Source organism: Asterias amurensis, chromosome 3 (genome assembly GCF_032118995.1).
Source record: "Asterias amurensis chromosome 3, ASM3211899v1".
NCBI classification, from domain to species: domain Eukaryota; kingdom Metazoa; phylum Echinodermata; class Asteroidea; order Forcipulatida; family Asteriidae; genus Asterias; species Asterias amurensis.
This window is the reverse complement of record NC_092650.1, coordinates 8,759,216-8,775,917: the sequence shown is the minus strand read 5'-3', so window position 1 is coordinate 8,775,917 and position 16,702 is coordinate 8,759,216. Positions and strand designations below refer to the sequence as shown.

At 40.0% G+C, this 16,702-nt stretch overlaps 1 protein-coding gene across 8 annotated transcripts in view; it reads left to right on the top strand.

Moving 5' to 3' along the window:
- The first annotated feature begins 6,328 nt into the window (after nucleotides 1-6,328).
- LOC139935382 (uncharacterized) overlaps nucleotides 6,329-16,702 on the top strand; it is a 78,114-nt gene continuing 67,740 nt past the window's right edge. For 7 of the 8 annotated variants that reach the window (XM_071929931.1, XM_071929932.1, XM_071929936.1 and 4 more), the window contains exons 1-3: nucleotides 6,329-6,446; nucleotides 14,940-15,068; nucleotides 16,013-16,387. In XM_071929931.1, the coding sequence (XP_071786032.1) occupies nucleotides 6,383-6,446; nucleotides 14,940-15,068; nucleotides 16,013-16,387 (568 nt within the window). In that variant the 5' untranslated portion in view covers nucleotides 6,329-6,382. Of the gene's footprint in view, nucleotides 6,447-12,317; nucleotides 12,427-14,939; nucleotides 15,069-16,012; nucleotides 16,388-16,702 lie in introns of those variants that run through there. The other variant, XM_071929937.1, reaches the window with a different exon arrangement.

Genomic DNA, 16,702 nt, shown 5'->3' with positions numbered 1-16,702 from the left:
TTTAAGACTAGTCCCAAGAGATATTAAAAGGTATGGCCAGTCTTAGAAATTAAGACGAGTAACTTGTCCGAACTTGAAAAAAGACTAGCCCTAGCTCTCCAAGAAATCAACCCCTCAGGAGAAACAATGTACTTAGTCATTTAAAACAACACACCAAAAAGTTATAAAGATATGAAAATAACTCACAAAAGAAAGCATGTTAAAGTTACAACAACAATTACATAAGAAATGTCACTCAAGAGAAAAAAACATTCATTAGGAGTAGGCAATGTACTTAGTTAAAAGCCAGTTTAAAAAGATAAGTCTTCAGGATTGTCTTAAAATTATCCAGTGAATTTGATGCTCGTTTGTGTTCCGGTAGAGAGTTCCATAGACTTAGGGCTGACTGTGAGAACGCTCGATCCCCATAAAAAGCAGTGCGTCCTTTTACTGGTTGGTACAGACGATTCTTGGACAAAAACCGAAGGATTCGCGGTTGGTATTGGAGTTATGGTCTCACTCAGATAAACAGGGGCGAGCTCATGGAGAATTTTATATGTTAGTAGCAGGAGTTTGAATTTAAGCCTATGTGCCACAGGCAACCAGTGCAGGCTGAAGAGCACAGGCTGTATGTGATTCTGATATTTAGTTCTCGCAGCTGAGTTTTAAATTCTCTGCAACTAAGCAATATCACTGGCAGGAAGACCAAATAGTAAGCTATTACAATAGTCTAAACGAGACGTTACAAAAGCATGTATCAGTCGTTCCAGTGCCTGGGAAGCGGCAGCCAGGGGATCACCTTAAGGGGATGCGACTTTTTGTTTCAGATATCAATATAAACCACAAGGGAAACTGACTTGGTAAATTTTGAAATGATTTTTGGTGTTGTATGCCATGGCTTCTGACTGGCACCCCCGAACCCCCGGCATGACGGGTTCCTACTGATTTGGATGAGGAAGCATTAGCCTCCTATATTATGCCAAACTAAGCGCCCACAAGGTTTCCGTGCCTCAATCTTGTCAAAATCGTCTTGGGTAACCCGGCCACTAATTCTAATATACCTCTCAGCTGACCCCAAAGCCAATAATTTTCTTCCATTTCTCATACAGGTATTGGAGTTTACAATACTATATTTATTCCAACAAGATTTAGCGAGAGATTTCACAAAGCAATAAAATTCATCGCAAGACCAAATTGTCATGTGATTTATATTGTGACATCGCACTTTACTTAGCAACTACGATTGATTTGCAGTTAAGATCAACTTCTTAGCTCGGCTCCAGGTCTCCCCTCTAACAAAATTTAAACAAATTAATTCCAAATAGTTTTTTGCCGGATGGAGGAAGAATAAACAGGGTTATTAAAAAAAAAAGGGTGTTGTGATTGTACTGAATCGCTCGTCCAAGACGATTCAAGTCTTGTCGTCGTTTAACCCAGTCAATCAAATACATTGATTTTGCTTGATAAAGATCAATTTGCTTACCTTGTAGACAGTTCTGAGTTAGTCATCTGTGAACTGCGGAGGCGTACGATGGTACGGTATGGTTTATGTGGGATATAGGCCAGTATCAAGGTTACATGAGTTACGGTCCACCACACGAACCAAATGCTGCATTGAACTTGGCCCTATTGGTGTGTTTAGAATTTTGATGTGTTTTTTATGATAACTTAATCAACCATCTACTTCAATCAATGAAATTTTGCTTTACGTTTCCAAAAGTATACAGTGGGTGTACGTTGTGCTAAAGTGACGGCGGTTATGCTTAAAGGCAGTGGACACTATTGGTTATTACTCAAAATAATTATCATCATAAACCTTTCTTGATACGAGTAATGGGGAGAGGTTGATGGTATCAAACATTGTGAGAAACGGCTCCCTCTGAAGTGACGTAGTTTTCGAGAAAGAAGTAATTTTCCATGAATTTGATTTCGAGACCTCAAGTTTAGAACTTGAGGTCTCGAAATCAAGCATCTGAAAGCACACAACTTCGTGTTACAAGGGTGTTTTTACTTCATTCTTATCTCGCAACTTCGACGACCAATTGAGCTCAAATTGTCACAGGTTTGTTATTTTATGCATATGTTTAGATGCACTAAGTGAGAAGAGTGGTCTTTGACAATTACCCAATAGTGTCCAGTGTCTTTAAAGCATGCAAATTTTAAGCTTCAGGTTCAATCTATGTTTTTAGTCAGCGTATGCACATGCAGTGTAAATAACATTCATGCATTTCCAGTTTGTTACATCACTGCGTTTTTGAGACGAATAGTTTGAATAATTGAATGACTGTTTGGTGGTCACTTATAATATGGAGCTATCAGAAATACGACTCCCCGTAATACGTGCCTTGTGTCTCCTGTCGAAGAACGTTCTGACCAATAAGAACTCACTCTGCGGTGGTACTATTATATAACCATGTAAACTAAAGTAGTAGTCCCGGCCGATTTTCTACCTTCCGCCCAGCAGGACGGTGTGTAATTTTCTGGTATCCAGACCTGTGTTTTCGTTTCACTGGTATAGGGGCCTATCTAATTGAACGACGTGATCAAGGAGAGGCGTGCAGCTTTTGAAGTTTGTGTGTTTGGAAATGAGCAGCGGGATTGGGGAGCGGTGCGGTTGGTGTCACTCGGCTGTTCTTAAGAACATCTCAACAACAAAATAAATCATACATTCCCAGGGTCTCTCGACAATAATAGAAAACGTGACAAGTTCACCATTGGATGAATGGGACACGTTGTCAGGATAACGACGTGCAGGTGATACTTAGTAACAATAACAAACAGTTCATAGCATTGTTACAAGAACTGATTAAGGTGTTTTATGCAATAAAGGGAACCTTGTCAACCGTGAAAAAAAAATCACGCTCACAAAATTACATATGTGAATTGCATGTTCGTTGGGGTGTATGTTGATTTACTTTTATTTTAATTGTATTTATTTATTTTATTGGTTATCGAAATACATGGAGTTCAGTTGTAAAACAAATACTAAGTTATTAAAAAGACATCGATCCCCTTGTTATCTTTGAGTGTTTTATAGTGTTTTAAAGGAACACATTGCCTTGGATCGGTCGAGTTGGTCTTTGAAAAGCATTTGTAACCGTTTGTTATTAAATAAATATGGGTGGAAAGATGTTTTAAAAGTAGAATACAATGATCCACACAACATAGCCTCGAAATTGCGTGGTTTTCCTTTTACTTTGCGAACTAACACGGTCGGCCATTTATGGGAGTCAAAAAGTTGACCCCCATAAATGGCCGACCGTGTTAGTCGACGAGGTAAAAGGAAAACCTGGCAATTTCGAGGCATGTTTGTGTCGATCATTGTATTCTACTTTTACATCATCTTTCCACCCATATGCATTTCATTACAAACGGTTACAAATGCTTGTCAAAGACCAACTCGACCGATCCAAGGCAACGTGTTCCTTTAAAATATTTATGAAAATATTATTTCGGCCCTCCGGTGAAATACACGCAAAACGTAACAGACACATCTTGAAATTCTATGAAGGCAAAACTAAACACGTGAACCAGCATCATTGTGTGTGTTTTTTGTTTTCTTCTTCAAATAATTCCAATTAGGCTAACAAGTTTTAACAAAGATATACGTATCTTTCGAAAATGTCAATTAAATAACGAAAACAGTTCATATTCTGTCATAAGTTGGCGGTTTTTGGAGATCTTCCAATACTATTACTTTCTCATGTTGGACAATAACTTTAGCCGAAAACACCTCTCCAAAATTATTGTTTTAAAATTACAACTATAAGCCAATTCAACGGTACTACGTTTTGACCTAATGGCTGGTAATTTTGGTTGGTAATCACTTCGCAACAGCAAAGTATTTTCTCGAAATTATAATAAGTGAGCTGTCTGATAAAAAAATATAATATTGTTCTCTCGATAATAGTTTAGGCTACTTTATATTTTAGATGATTAAAAAAAATCCACTCCACTCCTCTCATTTCAAAGAAACTTCTCTTGATTCTATTAGAAGATAAGAAAGCTATTAAAGGAACACGTTGCCTTGGATTGGACGAGTTGGTCTATTAAAAGCGTTTGAAACCGTTTGTTATGAAATGCATATGGTTAGAAAGATGTTTTAAAAGTAGAATATAATGATCCTCACAAGTATCACTCGAAACTGCACGGTTTTCCTTTTACGTCGCGAACTATCACGGTCGGCCATTTATGGGAGTCAAAAATTTGAGTCGGCCATTTATGGGAGTCAAAAATTTGACTCCCATAAATGGCCGACCGTGTTAGTCGACAGGGTAAAAAGAAAACCACGCAATTTCGAGGCATATTTGTGTAGATCATTGTATTCTACTTTTACAATATCTTTCTAACCATACACATTTTACAACAAACGGTTACAGAACGATTTTCAAATACCAACTCGACCGATCCAAGGCAACGTGTTCCTTTAAAACACTTTTGTGTTTAAGGGTATTTCGTTTTGTTTTTGTACTGACAATTCGATTTCAGTATTGGGAAAAATTGTTTGCACATGCAGCTATTCAGACGGAAAGCCGTCGCATGGCAACACTCTAAAACTTGTTCCTAAGCTTTGATATCACCCTTTACCAAATTGATAAGATAATAAACTGCGCCAATAAAGTATCTAAACACTTACAAATGGTCAGATTTATCGGAACCTGAAATAGTATACAAAACAATAATTATTCATTTCTATTCACCGTTAACTTCTGCACATTTTGACACATCTTGTGTTGCGCTACGATGTTGTTGGGTGGATTTATGGGCACTTGAGTGGCTTAAGGTCGAATTTCAAAAGTTGCAAAAGCCCCTATTCACCCCAATTCCAGAAGGGAACTCGCACAAGCACCACACACAGATAAAATCAAGACAAAAGACACAAACTCGTTTCGTTTACTTGACCATGAAATTTATTGCCGTATCTTTAACTCCAGAACTGCTGATATCCTGTCCTCAGTTCTTAGTGTGTCCTCCATCACTGTCCTGAACGCCAAGGAGTCGTCTTCTCATACTCCCAATGAGACCTCTGATCTGTACCTGGTCAATCCCCTGCCATTTCCTGATCAGGATGCGTCGCAATCCCTCGAGAGTGGTGTCAGGCTTTATGGACTTGTTCACTTTCTTCTGCTGCAGAAGTCACCCTCGGACGGCCACTCTTTGACAGGTCGTCCCCATTTCCCTAAGCTTGGTAGTCATTTCATCATTTACTGACCGTCGCTGGTGACGTTGTAACCATGAGCTGCAGCTCGCATCGACGTACCGGCTTCTTTCAAACCAACGATCCGTCCTCTTTCCTGTTTGGTCATTTGAGCCATCTTTCCTGTTATCTTGAACCACCTTTCCCTGTCTCATCATAATCAGGGATTCTGGCTCTTAACCCATATTGTTGTATGCCTCCCATCTTTGACCCCTTTGCTTGGTTACTGACAATTATTGCTGATGTTCATCACAACCGATTTATCATACAAGCGACAAAAAAATCGTTTATAAAAGGTGGGCAAAAGAAAAGCTGATCTTACTCGTCACAATACAACGATTTAGCTTGAATAGGGGCTTTTATAACTTTTGAAATTCGACCTTAAGCCACTCAAGTGTCCATAAATCCCCTAAACAACATCGTAGCGCAACACAAGATGTGTCAAAATGTGCAGAAATTAACGGTGACTCGAAATGAATAATTATGTTTTGGCATACTATTTTAGGTTCCGATATATCTGACAATTTGTAAGTGTTTGGATACTTTATTGGCGCAGTTTACTTATTTTACACTAACTGGCGTTATCTTATAATGACCCTTAAAGCTATATTGATGTAATCCTTAAAGATTCAAAAGAGGATAAGGTTTTTATCTTCGCCCTTCTTGGCAAAAGAAAATAACGTTATTTAAGCATACAACTTATTTTCATCAGGTTTATTTTGACAAGCCGGGTCCTTGATTTTCTGCAGTAACTTTTCATTTTTCAAGAACGCCACTATCGTGGGACAAACCATTTTCGGGTCAAGTCTGCAAGCAAATTGTATGGTATTGTTTTCCTATCGCTGATTCACAGTGAATGAAGGTGCCAAGGATATGTGTTTCCGAGTATGCACATCTTCCTCTTGTTTTGATAAAAACAAAAATCACACCATTTTGAATACCTGCCTCATGAAAAGCCAGAATACGAACCAGACTCCAAATCATTTTACGGACCAACACCTTCAAAAGGGTGAGACTGCTTTGAGGCTGTGGGACTGTGGTTGGTACTGAAGTAGTAGCATTTTGGAGTTGGGCTCACAGGGTGAGGTTTTCGTCGTCTTGCTAAAGACGTCTGATTGCTGGTCTATATCTAGTCATTCTGTCGTGTGGAGAGCATCTGCTATCTTCAGTAGAAAGCAGAGGTCCAAGACACAGAGACAACTCAGCATGGACAAGACTGTGGTTTTGATCATTGTCACTGCATTGGGCTTTGAGCTTGCAGCAGCACAACGTGAGTCTGTGTTTCTTTATATAGATATAGGAGTATGATGGAAAAGAAAGTTGGTTAACCTTATTTTACTGTAGTTGGGAAAAACCGTATTCCCTTCCTCCATGGAAAAACTAAGGCAGTGTTGAAATTGGAGGCTACGGCTGTGACTGCGGCTATTGCTTTAAAGGTTGTTGTGGATTTGATTCGAGGCCATAATGCGTGTGATGGCCCTGTAAGCAAGACACCATAAATTACTTTTTCTTTATTAAGAAAACTGCCAGGGATTAGACACCTTTCGGATAATGCACCCTTGGCGAGATTTATTATTATTAATTTTTGTTTCCAGCCATCAAGAATGTAATTTTGTACTTTTGTTAACAATCCATTGACTGGTCTAATGCTAACAAATCAAACTAAACCCTGCCAAATGTACGGTGAGAAAGGCTACGGTGTGAAGTCTTTCTCATGCATCTGAAAGCGCACAAATCTATTCAACAAGGGTGTTTTTCCTTTCACTTTTTCCCTGCAACTTTGATGACAAATTGAGCGAACATTTTCACAGGTTTTATTTCATGTATTTTGGGGGGTATATTTAGTGAGTATCCTGTCTGTAAAATGTTCCGACATTTTTAAAGGGACATCGTTGTTTCTTTCGAGCGTATTACTGATTTGGGGTCGAAAAAAATAACTAAGAGCGGGACTCAAACCAACGACCTCCGATTAGGCGTGCCGGCGCTCTATATCTAAAGCCATGTTGGCGGTCTTCCTACGTTGTCAATATAGGGAGGTTTAGCTGCACGCTACGCAAGCAAAAACGTGAACACCGTGAACGTCAACAAATTTGTTTTAAAAAACGTGTTGAGCATACGTGAAAATACCATTTCTCACGCCTCCTTCAATTCAATTCAATTCATCAACATTTATTTCCACAAGGATATCACTTTAGAAAAACCAACAACAATATTGATACAATAAAACTAATACGTGATGGAGGCATTACACAGGGAGCCGAAGCTTATAAACGGAATGCTTAATATAAACACTAACAAAAAATATACTTAAGTAAACAATGTTGAACAAGGAAGACAACATACAAAAGACAAAACAAAACAAAACAATGAAACAAAAGCAAACAAACGGGGTTGCTTAGAGATAAGCTATTCCAAGATTTTTTGAAAAACAGGGAAGAACAGAAATAGGACGATAGTCAGAAAAATCATGTCGATCGCCAGAGTTGAAGAGAGGGGTAACCTGAGCAATCTAAAGATTAGAAGGTACAGATCCACATAGTAAAGAGAAATTCAATACATGAGCCAGATGATGAGAGATAACAGGAATAGAAGACTTGACTAGGGATGGGTGGATAGCATCAAACTCACTGCACGTATCACCTTTGAGATCTCGAACAATCTGAAAGATTTCATCAGAGTCTGTTGGTGTAAGGAAAAAAGAAGAATTGTTAGAATTGTACTAATAGTCTGTGAAGTGTGCATTTGAGGGAGGGATTTTGTTAGCAAGACTGGAACCAATGTTAGAGAAGTAGTCATTGAAAGAGGCAGCAATATCTGGAGCGTTGGAAATAGTCTGCTGGCCAATGATGACATTGTCTGGCAGATCGTCCTTCTTGTTCTTGCCAAGGATGTTGTTAATCTCACGCCAAGTGCTTTTGATGTTGTTTCTTTTAGCGGAGAAACTGCTGGCATAGTGGTTCTGTTTGGCCATACGAATGACTTTGGTATAAGACGATTACGGAAGTTTTTATACCTTTGTTCATTGGCCTTTGTTGGGTTTTACAGAAACCGTCGGTAGAGCATTTGTTTGTAATTGTACGACTTCAATATGCCCCCCATGGCTGTTCCTCTTCCCGCCTCTATTCTTTGTAACAAGTGGAAAGTGGTGATTGTAATGATCGGTGAAGTTTGAAAGGAAGGTGTTATAAGCACTTTCAGCATCGGTGCATTCATAGACTTGACTCAAGTCATTGATCTGAACGTCTGAATTGAAGTCTTAAAGAGTGGTGCTGGATTGATGCCTCTGGTAGTGCTGGGAGGGGGAATATAACAAGTGAAAGAGTCAGGGGTGATCTGAAAAAGAGGAAGATGATGAGAAAGATCAGCGTAAAGTATACCGGTGTCATGACAAAAACTGTCCGCTGGCAATAAGTGTCCGCTCATTAGCATATTGCGTTCGGATTGGTCAAGCGTCTATGACGTCACATTGTTTATGGACGCTTGCTAAATAGTGTCCGCGGTTAGCGTGCATCATCATTGCGTGCCTTGCTTCATTTTTAACATTTTAGTTGTACATTTTTTTAATGCTTTCCTGCTTTTTGTATTTGATTATAAATATTCGTATTATTGATCATTTAGCACTTTCATTCGTATTTTACTTAAAGTAAAATACGAATCTTGACAAAGTTCGTCTATTTTGCAACCTGCACTGTTTTACCATAGTAAAACACTAATCTTGACATACTTTTGATTGCGAGTCCTTTTTTTTACTTGGCTTGTATTTACTTGAACGCATTCTAGGATGTATTTGATTATAAATAATCAGCACGGCGCAGCATGGCGCCCGGACACTATTTGTTGGGCGGACACTATTTGTCACGTAAATAGTGTCCGGGGTATACTGCGAATGCTCAGCGGACACTTATTGCCAGCGGACAGTTTTTGTCATGACACCGGCAGTGCAGGTGTTGGTGTCGTTGTTAGTAACAATGTTGTCAATGAGAGTAGCACTATGTGGACAAATACGAGTGGGTTTGTCTATCAGTCGACGCAGACCATAATGAATAAAAAGTGTTCAAAAAATCCTCTGTTGGTCGATGAGTATAAAAAGACTTGTACAAGGTTGAAATCTCCCATTATATAGCACTGTTTTTTTTTTTCTCAGAGGTGATTTTGTTTAGGCAGAAATCAAAGGAACTTTTGAAATTATCAGTTAATGTACCAGGAACTCTGTTAATATTACCAACAATAAGATTACAACCACTGTCACGTTTGATCTGAAAGTCTACACACGCAATAATTAGATCTCCCGTACCTCCGATTATCTACTCCGCGGCAGAAGAATAAAGCAAGACAGTTCTCTACGAACAAACTTTACCTGGCAAGTAGATACACACATGGTGTTACCGCAAACCAATTATAAACCCCGTTAATTGTCTATGTACAAAGTTTGTTCAGTTCTTTGAGGGTGGTGATTGATGCCTTTGTCTTGTTCTTCAAGAGCATGATGATCTTACCATCTCTAGTCCAGACGGCTTCAAATTGGTCACATCGTCTGGCCTCTAGTCTTGGCCCAAGACGATGGTGCTTGATTCTGGATAGTGTACTACGCGCGGTTGAATCGCCAAAGCGCGCCCGCCACGGTATGATTTAGTTACGTGGACGGCTCGAAATCTAGACTACACTCTGCAAGCTACCAGAGTGGTAGCTTGCAGAGTGTAGTCTAGATTTCGAGCCGTCCACGTAACTAAATCATACCGTGGCGGGCGCGCTTTGGCGATTCAACCGCGCGTAGTACACTATCCAGAATCAAGCACCATCGTCTTGGGCCAAGACTAAGTGTAGTCTAGATTTCGAGCCGTCCACGTAACTAAATCATACCGTGGCGGGCGCGCTTTGGCGATTCAACCGCGCGTAGTACACTATCCAGAATCAAGCACCATCGTCTTGGGCCAAGACTATCTGGCCTCTTGATAGAGCTCATGCCGCTTGTTCGTCAAGTTCTCGGTGATATGCACAGGAGATCCTTTCAGATGGCGTTTGTTGGCAAATACCAGAGAGCGTGATTTATAGCTCGTGAATTTCACGATGACGGGGCGTGGCCGTTGGGGGTACCAGGAGGAGTCGTCGGTTTCCGGGTCTTGCTAAGGCGATGAGATCTATCTAGATCTTGCAAGTGGAGATCGAGCTAGCCTTGTCCAAGGCTCTTTACGCAAGCACCGGCCCGCTCTGACTTCACGAAATGCATAGATACTATACCACACGGCACATAACAGTACTTGATGCCGCGGGGTCGAAGCATGGCTTTCGCGGTATCAACGAGGTTTAATTATACAAAACGAGATCGGGGACAAGGCTAAGATCAGCTTGAGTTTGTTGTTGAGTACTTCAAGGGAGATCTTTAAGTAGGATTTGAAACTTTGCATGGTGGAGATAAGATATAGAAGAGTTTGCGGTAACACCATGGTGTTACCGCAAACTCTTCTATATAAGGGAGATCTTGTCAGTATTTTCGCTGGGGGTCTCTGGAATGCCGTGTGTTAGTAGACCGTTCCGACGGCCGTATTGCTCCAGATCATCAATCTCCTGTTGCAACTGGTCGTTTTGATCGGAAATTTTCCGATTGTGATTGAACATCTTTTCCATTTGTTCTGAATGTTTGTTGACATCCATTGAAGTGGCCTCGTATACATCTTGTGCGATGGTTCCTTCTAAAAATGTACCCTAGTTACGCCGCTCAAACCGGACTCAGGTCGTTGGTTCAAGACTTTAGCCAATATTCAAATGGCAGTCAGTTTCCCTTGTGATTTTAAATGTTTGATATCTGAAATAAAACTCGCACCCCCGAAGGGTAAACAGTCAATCTTGATGGAGTTCTGTAACTGTCCACCATTTGGCTAATAGCACATCACACATAAACATTGTTTTATCGACATGCACCGACAGTATTGATTATACAAGAATCCAGAATGAACAATGCAACGCAATGCAATGCGACGTAAAAACGTTACAATTATCAGAAGTCGAGCGCAATGTGTAGCAGCTCCAGCCTTCCCAGTGATTTGTTTCCAGATGTTCCGTTCCATAGGTGATATTAAACAAGGATAACAAGAAAGACGACTATTAAAGGCACTGAATACCTTGGGTGACGGTCAAAGACCAGTCTTCTCCGCTTGGTCAACCCCAAAATATGCATTAAAACAAAACTGTAGAAATTGGAACTAAATCGGTCATCGATTGAAGTTGCGAGAGAATAGTGAAAGAAAAAAAAACACCCAGTTTGAATTCGATGAGGTCATTCTCAATTTAGCGGGAAGTTGGTTCTTTCTCAAAAACTACGTTACTTCAGAGGGAGCCGTTTCTCACAATGTTTTATACTTTTAACAGCTCCCCAATGCTCGTTCAAGTAAATTTTATGCAAACAAATATTTTCAGTCATTAGGCCTATAGTGTCCATCCATCCATCAGTGCCTTAAGTGCAATGCACGTTCATATTCATTTGTAATAAGGATTGTACCGTCCATTTCAGTATTGTTCCAAGCCCATTCAATGCAAGAAATAGAAATGAAAGAATTTTAAATTTTAGTGCAAAATACATGAAATAATCAATTAGATTAATAAACAAAAAACGTGTTTAGCACAGACACTCTGGACTGCTTAGCATTAAATGAAAAAAACTTAAAGCAGGGCAGCACGATGTGTTTCCATACTGGCTAAAAAAGACTAGGGAAAACGGGCCAAAAATTTTAACTAGAATTGTAATTTTGGTTGGCATGGTTGGTTTGTGCGTAAAGCGCTCGCCTTTCGCCAAGGTGACCCTGGTTCGATTCCCGGCCAGAAGGGCCAATATGTGAGTTGAGTTGCGCGTTGATTTTCTGCTGCGCGGGGAGAGTTTTCCAGACCATCCAGTTTTCCTAAATCAAACACTTTCGATCTTGGCTGTGCTCTGTGGTCATAATGGGTTGATGTGGCTAGCAGTCCTAAGGTGCCCTTGCATGCGTGCTTCTAACAGAAATAAAGAAGTTACGGATTCTGAAAGAAATAAAGCACACCCGTCCGTATTTGGCATTTGACAATCACGTGTCATATACTCATGAATAAACATAACTTTGGAATTAACATAAACATGGCGGCGCCCATATACACTTACGGCACACGGCGGCAAACTCGTAAACTAAACATCATCTCCTTGAAAATAACTTCCGTTTTACCTGGAGGAAATCAAGAATGTACTTCAATTCGAAGTAACTTGTCAAGCTATAGAAATAGTGGTAAGTTCCTTGCTATCTTAGCTCACCTTGTGAGCTTTAATGGCTCTCTTTCAACATCGGTCTCATTACTGACACTCTGAACTGATCTCACTGAGTCTGACCTACACCTAAGACCTAAGACCTAAGACGGAACGGGAGACGATAGCCGGACGAAACCGAAATAGTTCTAAGAGTAAGTCATGGTCTTACTGATGAGTCAAGCATCTTGAGTGGTGAGACCTAGCCCCTTAAATCGGTCCAATCCACTCCGTATCCTTCTTGGCCCCAGCACCACTGATATCAAAACCTTTCGCTTCCTTGAATAACCATAGCTCTGCAACGTTCTGCATTATGAAACAATTACCGATCTAATGCTTCAGAAGTTGCAGATAGCACTACACTTGGAATTGTTCAAATACTAAATAGGTATCACAGATTTTGAGTAAAAATCAAGTGAATTTTGAGTGTGAATTTTCTCAACTACCGCTCTTTTTTCGCTTTTGCCATGATATGCCGATTGTCCCCCGTCCCTGTGCAGATTTTGTTCCCAGGACAAACGTGTAGAAATATCTGCGCACCTTCGTCCTGGAAAGAAAAGATACGGAATCCGCACTTCGTGTACAAACATATGGACACATGTCTGGGAACTACAACATACAAAGAATGGTTCCCAATCCGTGCTTTGTGGAGACACGTCTGGGAACTTCATACAAAGAATAGTTCCCAGACGCGTGTCCGTATATTTGTACATGAGAATTTGCCCAAAAATCTCTATAAATAACCTTTTACTGGAAAAATACATTTACTTGAACGGATTATTAAATGGTGGGAGAAAAGCACAATTTAGCGGGGTATTCAGGAGTATAACAATAGAGGCATGGACTCGCAGATCAATAGCGATTAACTGAAATGCAGGCGGGGCAGTTTCCACTTAGTCAAGTTTTTGATGGTGGCAGTGGCTATGATGAGGAAACAGCTAGCCTCTCCACGCCAGAGCTCCAGAGATTGGTATTGTTAGAGCAATTAAAGTATACAATAAAATTTTTTAAGTAACGAAGAAGCAGCGAAATAACGGCGGGCATTGTAAACGGACAGCGCACACGCACTACCGCACTCCCTTGTAACAACCCTGTAACAGAATGGTTTAGTCCAACTCGGCTGGTACATGCAGTTCAGCGCTTGGTGACCAAAACATAAAGTGTTGAACATAAAGTGGTAAAAATGGAGCAAATCTGTTGACCTCGGCTGTCGAAATTGTACAAGTTGGACCCGATTGCCGTTTGCTGTTCAAGCTTGAATCGTAACCCTCCGTCTTCGCCTTCGGCAGGATCAGGATGGTTACGTTATCGCAACTTGATATTTCTTTGACTCATTTGATTGTTGGCATAATAATGCACTGGTGATTTATACAAACATTCATCATTTCATCATTTTATAAATGTTTGAGCTTAACCTACATGTACTACAGGAAACTTTATTCTCAGCATGATTAAGCTTGATGAAAATACAGACCGTGTGTAAACTGCAGAGCTTCTGTCACCGGTGGACTGATAATGAAAAACTATCGAAAAAAGGAGTACAGCGCCCCAGTTATTGGGTCTAATCTAGAATTTGTATCTGAAGGGTGGGTTGAGAATTGTTGATTTTTATATCCTGTTTTGGCCTGTTTGGATGATCATGACAATATTTTGTGAAAATAAAGTTGAAATTTACATCTAAGTTTTTTACATTAAGAACTTAATTGCTTTAAAAGACTTTCTGGCAACACTGGCAGATGCGATGATCTAGCCGTAGCTGTAGCTGAAGTTGCCGTTTTGGACATGCCCTTGCATTGGCCTGCGCTAAAATTAATTAAAAAGGCCATCTTCAAAGATTGCACCCAACATATACACAATCCCACACAACTCCAAGCCATGCGCACATGAGCTCAGCTCACACTATCAATTGATACACATGATGATCACATCACCAGTGCAGAAATCGTGAAAGAAAATTCAGAAATAATGTAAAGAATTCATGAATACAATTGTTACTTGCGAACTCATAAAAAATGTAGTAAGGGACACTAAGAACGTATCTTTCTTAAAGATTGGAATTTTACGGAAGATATTTTGGACATACCAAAATGAGAAAAAAAATTGCGCTCCACTATTTCGCCCGGGCGGATTACTATTTCACCCGGGTGGATTTCTATTTCGCCAGGGCGGATTACTATTTTGCCAGGGCGGATTACTATTTCGCCCGGGCGGATTACTATTTCGCCCGGGCGGATTACTATTTCGCCCGGGCGGATTACTATTTCGCTCAGGCAGATTACTATTTCTGGGTCAGGTTTTACCAGGACAGGACGTCAGATGATCAGTTTTTGGCCTGGTCTGGCCAAACTAGGTAACTGTTAGATCTGCGTCAGATCTGGCCACACCTGGTCAGATTTTTAAATTCTGGCTAGGGCCACATCAACAAAATAATATTAAAAAGCTATATTTATTCACATTTGTTATTAAACTTTGTTTGTTTTGTTGTTCTGTTAACAGTATGCCCGGTGAACCAATGCATAGACCAGACCCAAACATGTCATACAAGGGACAAGCTTGGAGAGCTAAACTACATCTGTGAATGTAACAAGCCTTTCAGAGCTGGCGTTGACTGCCAACTCACTGCAGGTAATTATACAAAGGTATCCCATTTGTAAACCTGATACAATTCCACCAAACCAGGACATACCGGTCCGCACAGAACTCAACTGGCTTTAACTTTATTCTAAGAGGCCAATAAAGAAAGGTTAAAAGAAGCATTTGTTATCTAGTACAAGTAACCATAAGTTTAGGACTAGCCTACTAGTGTTCCTAATAAAGAAGGGGGTTGCAATCACACTGGAAATTTACAATTTTTGTCAGTAAAAGCACCATTGCCTTTCAACCTGCAATCTAAGGAACTCTACTTCACGATAGTAGAATAAAGAAAGACAGTTCTCAAAGAACAAACGCTACCTGGCAAGTAGATACACACATGGTAATATCACAAACCAAATATAGATAATTGATACCTCACCCTGCAATGCCTCAAATCATATATATGCATGATATTCACTTGACCACATGGTTTGATTGATTAGCTGGAAACAATTTTCAGTCTTTTATAAGCTCACCTTTAAAGGCAGTGGACACTATTGGTAGTTGCTCAAAACAATTGTTAGCATAAAACCTTACTTGGTATCGAGAAATGGGGAGAGGTTGATAGTATAAAACATTGTGAGAAACGGCTCCCTCTGAAGTGACATAGTTTTGGAGAAAGCAGTCATTTTCCACGAATTTGATTTCGTGACCTCAGATTTAGAATTTGAGGTCTCAAAATCAAGAATCTGCAAGCACACAACTTCGTGTGACAAGGATGTTTTTTCTTTCATTATTATCTCGCAACTTCGATGACCGATTGAGCTCAAATTTTCACAGGTTTATTATTTCATGCATATGATGAGATACAGCAAGTGAGAAGACTGGTCTTTGAAAATTACCAATACTGTCTACTGTCTTTAAAGCAGTGAAATCTTGGACATTAATTCTTACTTAGAATCCATGTCAATGATTTAATTTGTCTTTTCTTGCAGACAACATACAGATAACCACGTGTTATGGTCTACAGTGCAGCTCAGGCTCGTTCTCCTCAATCAACTATCCCTTACCGTACAAATCGCGCCACCGTGCCCTGTACTTATTGTACATCCCAGGAGCAACAGAGATTGTCTTTCAGTTCGATACACTATTTCGCATTGAGAGACCTAAAGATGAAGTGTATATCGGCAGTGGTGTTAGTCCAGATATAACTGCCCTCGTATCTCAAAGCAATCCTCCAAATCTGTACTTCTTTGATGGTGATATGACCCCACCGGGCACCTACAGCATTTTTTCTGATACTGCATTCATCTACTTCCTCACAGATAAAAACATCGAGTATGTAGGATTTCAAGTGCGATGGAATACTGGTAGGCAAACTTAAATTTGGTTAAAAATATGGTACTGACTGCCTTCACTTAGAAATTGTGGTTATCATACATGTAATAACACAACTTGGAATTAACAGTTTAAATGAAAGCACTTTAATTGAGGGGGAAACCCTGTGTGTCCATCAACAAAGTCTCAAAATGAAATTGTAAAAAAGGGGGAGCAATATCTGAAGTTTCTCCATTCAGTACATTACAGAAGGAATGTTTGATTGAATTGACCACGCCCCCATACTCTAAAAAATTGTTCTGACCCTGAATTTCCTTTGAAATGCCACAAGATAAAGAGCCACACCT